Consider the following 12,364-nt stretch of genomic DNA (forward strand, 5'->3'; position numbering starts at 1 on the left):
AATCCTCCCACTTTGGGAGCATGTAAGACTTCTTTTCTGTTGTCCTTTCTCTTACTTTCTTCTTCTACTAGCTAGTTTACCAATTAAAATGTTGGTATAAAATCAGTCCAAGCATCTGTTAGACACAAATGTCAGTGACTAAAAGTTTAGGTCATTGACAATAAAAATGTAGAGTTACCTAGAATTCTAACTAGAATAAGGATTATGCAGAGAATTCATATCTCATGTTCCTAGTTTGGGTCAAAAGTCAGGGAGGGTATAGTAGGGGATGGGGTCTGGAGATTCCTCTCTCCCCTGTAGGTCAGTACAGCGGCCTCTCCTTCATAATACTAATAGGACTGCAGCTTGTTCTCTGTCTCATTTAAATTCCCTTTCTCCAGCCATTTAAACTGAACTACGCAGGCTATTCTGGAGCCTACAGACACGGTGCTGCCACAGTCTACCACTGTGGCATAGATCACTCTTTCAAAATCTCACTGTTACACTGTTTGCACACTGTGGACTGCTTCCACACACTGCCTCCCTGATGTCCTGCAGTTTCTGGCTCCTGGTATCTATCTTATGAATACTGATCAAACTAATGACCTCAACACTTTACATTTCCTCTGTTAATGAGGTGGGAATGCCATTAAGGAAGGGAGCAAGGCTGGGGAAGTGATCAGATGCTGACTCCTTTGCATTCTAATACCAGATGATTAAGCTAAACATTTCAGCAACAGAAAGCTGAGTGGGTTATATGCACAAATGCAGCTGATAAAAACGTACAAAACCCCAGGGAATTTGGAAATGAAAAAACATGCAAAATTTATTAGAAAAGGGTGCTGCCAGAAGATCTTACATTCTAGAGACATGCATAAGACATGTAAAGATGGGAACAATGCATGTAAAGACTAGATAAGCCATCTACCTGCAAGTTATAAGCTATCTAGTATGGCACACACCATGCTTAGATTTCCCTTTGGCATTAATTCAAGGGGTGTGCCACTGTTTCCTGGTTGCAAAGGTCTACAAAATGCATACTTTTTTTTTCTTTTCTGGTTCTCTGCAAATTGTATTTAGTTGCTTCACAAATAGTCACTCCACAATATGTATGTATTTATTTATTTGTTGTATATCCCTTCTGTTGTTAGGAGGATCTGGGGTAGTTGACTAAAATCAGTGGTCACATTTTTTCCAAGATGAAATTATTATGTGTCCCCAGTGACACAGAGGTAGACAGACTACTAATTAGTAAATATGCATTGGGTACCTACAATAGGTGAGGCTCTGTTTTAGACAGAGAAATGCAGTAAAGAAAATGGCCCCATAGATGGATGCTTTCTCTTGTCCCATGGACTTAATTATAATACAATAGCCTGGGACAATATCTACAAACTGCTAGTGAGATAAAAGCAATGGCAGAGAGCAGTACATAGAGTGAGAGGCTCTGGGACTGTCAGGAAGGGTAATTTAAAGTATAGACAAACAATAAGATGAGGCTTAATCACTCCTGTTGAAAATAAGAAGAGAACGTTCCCCAAATGGATCATTGTTAAGTACTTTATAATGATGCTTTTTGTAATGCATGTCAAGTCCTTATAAATATCAGATAGGCTAATCTTTTGTCAGCTTAAGACACAGACTATCTTCCTTTAGGACTCTGGAACCATCTTTCTGATATGCAGACGCCTAGTTATATCACTGACTCTAACAACACTCTCCGAATTTCCATAGAAAGACAAGAGCCCAACTTCTGTAAGCCCCTTGCACCAATCTTAATGTTTTTCCTCTAAAGAGAGCCAATCTGTCAACATCCAATTGCAGTGTAATACTGAATGAATAGCCTATGACCAAAATGACAGTCAAGTCTTCCTATATGAAGACTAATTTTCTTTTATGTTGAAAACATGGATCTAAATAGAGGGAGACATTATAAGTTTAAAGAGAAATTAGGCACTGGGGAAATGTCTGGAGAGCTACAAAGATGACACCAACTAACAATCTAAGCAACAGAGCAGAGGCTACCTTAAATGCCTTCTCCTGATAATGAGATTGATGACTAATACATATGCCATCATATAGCCTTCATCCAGCAGCTGGTGGAAGTAGAAGCAGACACCCATAGCTAAACCTTGAATTGAACTGAAATCCAGATGCAGAGAAGGAGGACTGATGAGCAAAGGAGTCCATACCAGACTGGTGAAACCCACAGAAACATCTGACCTGAACAAGGGAAAACTCTTGGTCCCCAGACTGATAGCTGGGAAACCAGTATGGGACTGATATAGTCCCCCTGTATGTGGGTGACAGTGAGGAGACCTTGAAAGTCTATGGGGCCTCTTGTAATGGATCAGTACTTATTGCTACCACAGAAATGGGGAGCCCACCCCACATGGAGGGATACTCCCTGAGCCTAGATACAAGCGGGTTGGCCTAAGCCCTATCCCAAAGAATATGACAGACTTTGAAGACCCCCTATGGAAGGCCTCACCCTTCCTGGGGAGCAGAAAGGGTATGGGATGGGTAGGGTGTTAGTTGGGGGTGGCAGGAGAGGAGGGGAGGGAGAGGGAGCTGGGATTGACATGTAAAATAATTTTCTTTCTAATAAAAAAGAAAAGAAAAGAAAAACATGGATCTAATGTTTGCTTGATTGTGAATGGTAGAGTCCTTTGCAATCTCTTGGAGAGACTTTCTTTGATGCTACCACATATTCTTCATCACCTCATGATCAAGCCACTGTCTTCTCTACTGCCCCATGGAAAGGGTTTCTGTGTTAAGATACAGTTTTTGTTATGTTTTCTCCAACAGAAGACATTAGTAGCAATTACTTCTGGAGGCTAAAAGAATTCCAACTAATATACATACTCAAACACACATATAGTAAGATAAACAAGCTTATCTTAAATGAGAATGTTTCTTCATGAAAAACACATACCAACTGGCACTTACAGTGGGTATCAGGAAAAATAACATGGATGTTCAGAATTCATAGATTAATCATTCGGGGTAATTGACTAGAAAGTCTTCCCTGTTGAGTTTCTGATGCCTGGGTGTGAGATCTTGTTCCATTTATCATCAGAACTTAGAAAGTTGAAGAGCAACCCCCTAGGTTACTGGCTAGTTTTGGGTGTCAACTTGACACAAGCTAGAGTCATCAGGAGAAGGAGCCTCAGTGGAGGAAATACCTCCTTGAGATGCAGCTGTAAGGTGTTTTCTTAACTAGTGATTAATGGGTAAGGGCCTAGCCCAGGATGGATGGTGCCATCCCTAGTTGGCTGGTCCTGGGTTCTATAAAATGGTGGAATGAGTAAAGCATGGCACACAAACCAGTAAGCAGCTCCGCTCCATCGCCTCTGTATCAGCTTCTGCATCCTGGATCCTAAATTTATTTAAATATATTCAAAAACCATTTTGGGGATTACATTTCTCACTCTTTCACTTCACTTAATAAAAAAAAAACCTTTCTGAACATACAAAAACAGCAATTTATGTATGGTTCATCTTTTCCCTCTCTGACAACTCTTGGTTTAAAGAGTCAGAGTTACCATGGTGAAGACATGGGAAATTAAAACTAAGTAAGCCTTTCATTTGGTCCAAATTGATGCATAAGGCACCTAGGATGCCCTAGGTTAAATTATGGTAGTCAAATTTGACCTCAGATTTTAGGTCAGTCCAGTTCTTGTGACAATCTAAAATATGGCCTATCCTTGGATTTTGTTGTTGTTTTGGCTAGCCATGAAGTTTTCTCTTCTCTTTTATTTTTGCTCCAGTGTGTCTCTTTTTATAAAGTAGGTGATTCCAGAGTAAAGAACACAGAGTGAAATAAATGAGTTTATTGTGGTAAGAAGCGAGGCCCCCCTGAAACATGGTATAGGATGTTTGAGCACAGACTCAAGGAGAAGCAGGCATGACCTCTCATCTTGAGTTTGCACAGGACTGGCCTAATCTACTGACTCAATTAGCTGCTGTCTGTAGGAGCAACTACAAGGCGGGACCAGAGAATCAGTGCAATTTTCTTTATGGGTAGGTGCAAAGACATTAATGACCTTTTAGGCTCATGTATTGAATGTGTAGTCACCAGATTGTGGCTCTATTCTGTGTGGTAGAGTTGGAACACTAGGAGATGAGACCTATCTGGAGGAAGAAGGCATGAACTTCTGAAGGTCATGATCCCCAAATGTTCCTCTTTCTCCTTTCTGTCCACCATGAAAAGAGTAGCCTATGCCACATGCTCTCGTCATCACTAGGTTTTACCTTGCCTAGAATCAGTGTAAGCTGAAATATGGGAACCCAGGAGCCACAGTAAAATCCTTCTTCCTTACAATGGTGCATTCTTAATTATTTTGTCAGAAGTGAAAGGTCCGACTAGCACAGTGAAGAAAACACACTAGAATATAGTTCTGGCATCGAACAAAATAAGCAGTGATTATTTATGATGCTATCCCCAGCCATATCTTACTACCCCCAACTTTCTCCTAGGTAATAGTTTCAAACATTTTATGGCTTATTTGTTTTGTATTTAATAAATTAAAAATATGTATGTATCAATTGCATTGTTTGGATGTGTGTATATATAGTATAATAGTGAAATTGAGCTTATTAACATTTGTATTACCTAACATCTTTATCATTTGGTGACAATGAGAACATGTAACCTCCTCCACTCTTTTAGCAATTTTTGAAAATACAGTACAAGAAAACTCTGAGTTTGATACCATTAACTGAACCTTATTCAGCCTCCACAATGAAGTGTGACAAGTCATCACATTTACCACAGGGAAAATATCTACCAAGAATATTTATCTTAAGTAAGCTTTGAATAATACACAGAACATAGGAAATAGATGCCTATAATGTGCACTTTAGCTGATCTACTCTTTCTAAATCCTCTTGTGAGATTATCAGATGTGCCCAGGCTTGTTCAATCTGTTTGGGCTCAGGTTAAGACATTGCCAAACAATAATCACTTGGATTTGTAGCATACAGTCCTTGCTCAAAGAGCTTTCTTGCAACAATGGGAGTCATTTATCTAATCCATATTCAATTAAGTATGAACATTTTACAGATGAAAAACCTGAAATGAAGAGCAATTAGCGGCCTCTTCTGCCTTATAGGTCAGCCGTAGGCAGAGAACTGGATGCAGAGAGTCGTGCGGGCTCCTCTAAGTGTCTACTATCCACTCCTGAGACTCAGCCTAGCAGAGACCCCAAACCACAGTGAGGGAAGACACAGAGCTGGGGATATTACTTAACCACCTTGCCCCTTTTAACTAAAACAAGACAGATACTTTGAAAATATTTTATAACAATGATTTCTTTTTCAAAATATTTCTTTGTCAGTATAAAGAGTGCTCAGTGAGCCATGCACAGTAGGAAGTGACAATCTTGTTGCTATGTTCTCATCTGTTTCCATTGACTCATTCTCCAGGATGGTGATACCAAAGGTCTAGTCTGTTTTTTTCCCAAGCCTTGTCTCTCTGCCCACATAAATGTGCAGTTTTAGACAGAAATGGGGCAATTCTGTTACTTGATTTTTTTCACTACTACATTTGAAATGAGAATGAACAATCTCTTTAATATAAGGAGTTCAAATATAAGGGATCAAAGAAGAAGAAATAACACATTGAAGAGACATTCCAGAAGCAGGAAATGACCCAGACAAGCCAGATGCCAGCCATTACTCGGCAAAGATTCAGATAGTCTTTGAGTTGTGTATGGTCTAAAATACTAAACTGTATTCCTGGTCAAATACCACATCACAAGGCCCATGTGGTTCTGTGTTTTCTATAAGTAACATCTCTGGTCTATATGTTTGTCCAGCAAGATAAGATATTCTTCTTCAGGAAATAGAATCATTTCAGCACTTAAAATCTCTTTCATCCTGGGTACCCAGGTAAATCCAACAGTGGTCACAGGGGTTGCATTTTCTGTTTTGTGCCCATTGCAACCCTTTAACTAAAACTTAACTTTTAAAAGGTGCTTAGAGGCAAGAAAATTTGAGAATATATCATATAAAAAAGTCAATTCCAGGTTTCCCTAAATAATGCTAAAAGAGAAATAATATTATATTTATAATATTAGGAAGCGGAAATATTTCAGTAGTGACTACTTGAACAGTTAAAATGCATGTATTTCCAACAATCTTATCATTGCTTAAGCTTGCTAGGTAAGACCTAATAAGCCAAGTGAAAAGAAGATTCCAGTACCTCTTTGGATAATCTTGAGCTATACATTTGTAATATTAAAAATGAAAGGTAAAAATGTTAGGTATTTTTCCTCACTGTTGAAGAAAATATAATGTTATACTACTAGAGAGCGAACCTTGTCTTCTAAAAGCTTACATGGAGTGAAGCCATGGAAACAGGTTTAGTGTTGACATTCCCAGCTTTTCAGTCTGCCTTCCCACCACACCTTGCGTATCTTCCTCAACTAATTTTAAAATGGGACCACGGTCTTTATTGAGCAACCCTGTCATTTCTTAGCACAATGGCAGCAGTCCTGAACAGAAAAGTTGTTTCTAATCTACATGAAAAGACAATTAAGAGAGTAATTCTTGTCCGCCCTCTGTTTCTCCACCCATCTGGTAGCTACTAGGGATTTGTACTGTTACCTCATCTACTGCAATCATAGAATCTTTGCTAAACAATCTCAGCTTACATGACTTCATTTAAATCATGTTCGGTGTGTCACATGTCTAAAATGACTTATGGTAGCCTGACAGTATTCTCACTGAAAAATGTCACGCTGTCACGCTAGCAGCTTTTATTAGTAGAATAGTCTATGCACAAACCTTTTCAGAAATCTTTTTCGAAGAGTTCAGCTACTTCAACAAATTCAAATACCACAATACAAAACATAGTCTAAGCATCAAATGGAATCAGAACTAATTCATTTCTGCTGTCTACAAAATTATATTTAACAATCATACAATAAACTTGATTTTAAATTTTATATGGTAAGCATAAATTTTTATTTTTAAGGAAGGATAATAAGCATAGCATTGGAAGCATTAGCCAACCTTAATTATTCAAATTTTAAAAAGAGATCAATGCTGTGGTGAATAATGATTTTCTTGGGAGAGATACATTCATTTGGGTAAAATATTTATTCTATTTGATATCCCAGCTACAAAAGAATAGAGTTACACTCTGTAGGAACTGTAAACAATTATAAAATGTCCTCACCACTAGTCTTTTCCTTAGATTCCTCCAATATTCCAAAATAATTTTCCTTTTTTTGGGGGGGGGTGGTTTTGAGACAGGGTTTCTCTGTGGCTTTAGAGGCTGTCCTGGAACTAGATCTTATAGACCAGTCTGATCTCCAACTCCCAGAGTCCACCTGCCTCTGCCTCCTGAGTGCTGGGACTAAAGGCATGCACCATTACCACCTGGTTCAGAGGCAACATTTTTAACCTACTAGGAGCCATGTTTAAGAAGCACTGGGGAGACAGTTTGCCTCCACATTGTCCAGAATCTGATGTCAGCAGACATTGTACAGAATAATCCATTGAGTTGTCATTTTGCCATAGTGAATGATTTCTCTGGCATTTGTCTTTCCCAGCTAAGGTATAAACAGTTGCAATTCTGTATAAAACACAACACTTCTCTTTCGGGTGAAAATAAATTCAAAATGATTGCAGTTGTCAGATATAGAGCTATAAATTATATAAAATTATAGAGTTTTTGAAAAAACAGTACTTTGTTATAATCATTAATAAACTTATTACTCAACCAATAGATAAAAATCATACATGAAAAAGGTATTTTATAGCAATACAAATATGCTATCTATCTAAAATCAGCTTCTAACAATACTCACTTTTTGCAGTAAAATCAAGCCCAGATTGGCTGGACATATGGTCAGTCCCTTCTATCCTGATTTCATCTCACCAACCAGCTTGTATGTCTAATCAGTGGCCGACCACAGCGCTGTTCAACAATATCTGAAGTGGTTGCCAAATGTCTGATCTGTCCAGATTCCTCTCCTGTTCTTCCAATCAACACTACAGCTTCTCTTCCCTCTAGGGTTTTGATCATGACTTCTGGTTAGGATTCTTTCTAACCCACTTCAAATATTTATGATGATTCAAGCCAAGTATGGTAATCAGACAGAATAATTTTAGAGTTTGCTTTCAGTGAACTCAGTCACAGACATGCAGAAGGAAGACCCTTAACGTTATCAACATTAGTTAAATGGGTGAAAAATAATCACAAACACTTTTATTACAACGGCAGCTGACACTTACTGGAAGTTTCCATTCAAAGAAAGGTCTAAGCAAGTGTTTTACACTGAATTAACTCACTTCATGCTCAGCCTAGCCCTCAACTTTCACAGATGAAAAGATTGATCCTCAGGTAGGTGATGCATATTCCCAAGAAAAAAAAGTAAAGTCCTTAGAACTAAGCCCAGCTCTATTCAATATGCTATACTACTGAACTCAGGAAAAGACCACTAAAAATCATTTTTCTACCAACTATAGCCTAATAATTAATAGGACCACAAGGAGGTAAACCAAAATAATGCACTAGACTACAAGAATTCCTTTTACATTTTGAAACATATGCAAGGCAGAAAAAGTTTCTGTTAATTCTCACTGTGTCAGTAATATGCTTACCTGTATAGGACCAGCCAATCTCTTCAACAAGTTTTCTTTGTTGTCTGTAGTACCCATAAGCCCAATCTAGAGCCAAGAAAAAATGAAGTGATTAGTTTTCAGAAAAACTTAAGAATTACAAGTTGCCCAAATTATTCACACCATGAGTGGTTATTTAACATTCTTTTTTTTTCTATGTCACTCTCCCAACTTCTCTGTTGGATTATACCTCCGCCATTATCAACATCAACACCCCTATTTCGAAGTAGTTGGTAAAAACTTTAGGCAACACTTTTAAAGAATGCTAGAGCTCAAGCAGAGATAAGGCAAAGTTTTCAGTGACTTAGAGGCATATCACAAAGAAGGACGTGGCCTGAAAGGACAGCTTGTCTCTGAGTTCAGTATCAGAAATGTTGTTGCTTGACAACATTTGGGGTTTACAATCCAACACACATCTATAAATGCTTAAAGGAGCCCAGTGGTCATCTTATGTTCAAGACTTGTTTTTCTTCTACTATAGAATGAAATGAGATGTCTTGAGAAAACTGAAATCTTTACTGTATGAATGGGACTGGGGAAAAGGTTGTATTAGACACTGTCTGGGAATTTATCCCCAAAGGAATGGAAATACCTGGTGCTGGTAAGACCGTGGGAAACTTCGAACAATGTGAAAGTGGTAGCTGCCTCTCATGGCCCAAGGAGAGAGGCTCTAGGGAGAATGTGGCCCAATTCATACAGGAAGAAGGTGGGCAGTAGCCCTGGGTTTCATTCTCTGTAATTCAAAATGTGCCTAGACCTATCATAGCATTCAGGGATCGTGTTCATGGTACTAACTCCTGTGCTATAAACCCTTAATCCCTGACTACAGGAATATCACCGCTTGGTTTCAGCTTCAGGGTGGGTGTAAGAAACCTTTGCAGGCTGTGTCTGGGTCCTGACTGGTGCAGCTGACAGAACTGTTTATGCAGAACAGGCTACAAATAGTTCACTAATAAACTCAAACAACACTCTTTATTAAAAAATGGAGCTCTCATCACATAGCTCTAATTTGAGTATTGACACATATGTATACTTGTTGTGTACTGATGTGTTCTCATTAATGCAGGAAAATTATTTCTTCATTTTATTTTCTACTCTGGATGTGTGAATAATGACTAACATTTCATGTAAATACAATTATACAATGAATGATTTTGTGATCAGCTTCATTTTATATAATGTTTTCAAGACTTCTGCATGATAACACATGTACTGAAACTTTATCCATTTTTTATTTAACCACCAAAGAGTATTTCACCATATTCTAACCCAGTCAGGGTCAACTTCCCGCAGTGTTGACTAAATGTTGACCATTTTTTTCCCTTTTCTTAGACTTACTGCAGAAATTCTGAACTCTAAGATCTTACTCTTCCTATTGAGATACAGAAATATTCTACAGCCAACTTGGAAATTTACTTCGAAAGTACTGGGAACCAGGTCTGGAGAGTATAACCCTCAAGGGTATCCTCGTCTACCAGGGTCAGTGGGACCTTGATGCACATGGCAAGTACTTGAGTTTATCTTTTCTGTGGACAAAGTCTGTAACATGCAAACATAACTACTGCTTTCCCCAGATGTCTGTCCAGTCTTTCCCACCAGGACCATGCAGTCCTTAGAAAACCTTACCAGCAGTCCTTAGAAAACCTTACCACCACCACCACCACCACCCCCAACCCCCCACCCCTCCCACTTCATAGCAGCTGAGCTCTGGCTTTTCTCTTCTGCCACAATAACCCTGAAAACTGTGTATCTAGAATGTTTAACTTTGCCTCCTGAAAATTTTGTTTTGAAAGTAGACATGCCCCATTTAATTTACCCATTTGTCGCCCAATGGGTACTCCGGTAGTTTCTATTCCTGGTACATTATCAATAACCCTGCTGCTAACAGTTGTGCATGCATTTGTTTTGCTACTTGATGGTGAGATTAGGCTCACTTTCAAATGCAGCTCTCTTCAAATGATAGTTATTTAGAATAATTTAAATGCTGAAGACAAAGGAATATATACACCTGGGTACTGGAAAACACCAAGAAATCATTGGACTTGAACAATTTAGGGGGAATTGTTTTCTGTTTCACCAGAGAAATAATTTGTACATGTAGTCATTGATAAAAACAGAAGCCCTAATGCCCAGCTTCTGCTTCCCCATTCACTGATCCTGTCCTGAGATTAAAGAGCTATCCCCGCCTTTCCTAAGGTACTGTCGCTGAGCAGGATTCCTGTATATCTTAAAGGGAAGTAGAACAAAGCAAAACCATGTAGCAGTCCAGGGTCTGCTGGCACAACTGAAAACAGATCAGCTACGGAGGGGGGATTTGTGACATGTGATTTGTCCTGGCAATTAGCAGGATGTTTTGCTCAAACTTTGCACCCACTAAAGAAATGGTTTTCTAATCTCTTCTGCATCTTACATGTATTATTTTAGATGTTAGGTTTTTTTTTTTTTTTATCATATAGAAGCCTTTGGATGACTTGCCAAGATCAGATACCATGCAAAAACTGTACTTAGCCAGGGTTCCTTTGAAGTAAGTGTAATGGTAAAACCCTTGCTTTAACGATTCATTACAGAGAATGACAGCAAAACATGAGCCAACTTTTGGCTTTCCTTATAGGGCTTTATCACCACACAATGGGCATTTGTCCTTGGTTTCTAATTACATACATTAGGAAAGCCTTTTCAATACAAGATTCCCAGGTGTTGGTAGTTCTCTTCAGCTCCTTTATAGATTGTCCCCTTAATTGTTACTTCAAATAATCCCGTTACACATTCATATGCTAATTACACAGGCCTTGGGCGTGAGAGAGTACCCTACTCTGAAAACTGCGCTGAGAGGTCTGCTAGATGAGATGTGATTGATAGCTCCAGTGAACACGGAAAAGAACTAAGCTACTTTTTTTTTTTTTCCTGGCATGATATACACTGAAGGCCAGTAAATCCTACATAAAGTACAATTTATCAAAGTGCTTAAACATTTACTGTTCACTAGAATTATAAATTATAGAGTGGTTTTCTATTTTTGTAGATTCTAGTTTCTGTAGATTTTATACTTTTATTTCTTTACATTTAAAACCCCTGCTAAGTCTGTCTAGTTTTATGTCCATTTTACACAAGCTTGAGTCATCAGAGGAGGGCAGCTTCAATTGAGAAAATGTTTCAACCCTACGTCTGTTTAAGTCTGTTTTGTAATGATACAAGTAGGAGAGAAATTCTCAGGAATTGTACACATGAATATATGTAAATGAATATCATATGAATTAGCTTTTTCAAAGTCTACTCTGAAATCTGTTACGAAAATATTTTCTTTTATGAAATGACGTTTGAACCTGCTTTTTAAAAAGAAGAGGTTCGGCTTATCTTCTCTCAGATAACTTTAAACATTCATTTTCAATCCACTTCATCTTAATCTTGCCTGAAGAATCAATGTAAGTGGCCCAGTGGATAAAGGCACTTGCTGCCAAGAATGCTCTCCTGAATTCAGTCTTGGGAACTCACACTGTGGAAGGAAACTCCTACTTGTCATCCTCTGACTTCTGCACTTGGGCCAAGGAAAGCATGTACCCACAGACATAATAAAAAATAAATGTAAAATGTCTATCAAAGAGCATATATGGGTGTGAATAGGAACATACATATAAGCATATACACAATAAGTTTGTTCCTCTTTATATGCATGTTAAACTTTAGTTTTTTGATAACTACCACTCCTATTTTTCTTACATTTTTAAACCTCCTCTTTACAAATAAAATGAGGTGC

General features: G+C 38.3%; 1 protein-coding gene across 7 annotated transcripts in view; it reads right to left on the bottom strand.

The window, feature by feature from the left end:
* Positions 1–12,364, bottom strand: part of Ptprz1 (protein tyrosine phosphatase receptor type Z1) — a 173,755-nt gene that overhangs the window by 118,189 nt on the left and 43,202 nt on the right. For all 7 annotated transcript variants that reach the window (XM_035450950.1, XM_027389969.2, XM_035450951.1 and 4 more), the window contains exon 2: positions 8,593–8,658. In XM_035450950.1, coding sequence (XP_035306841.1) covers positions 8,593–8,658 — 66 coding nt within the window. The remainder of the gene's footprint in view (positions 1–8,592; positions 8,659–12,364) is intronic.

This window comes from Cricetulus griseus (assembly GCF_003668045.3).
Source record: "Cricetulus griseus strain 17A/GY chromosome 1 unlocalized genomic scaffold, alternate assembly CriGri-PICRH-1.0 chr1_0, whole genome shotgun sequence".
NCBI lineage: Eukaryota > Metazoa > Chordata > Mammalia > Rodentia > Cricetidae > Cricetulus > Cricetulus griseus.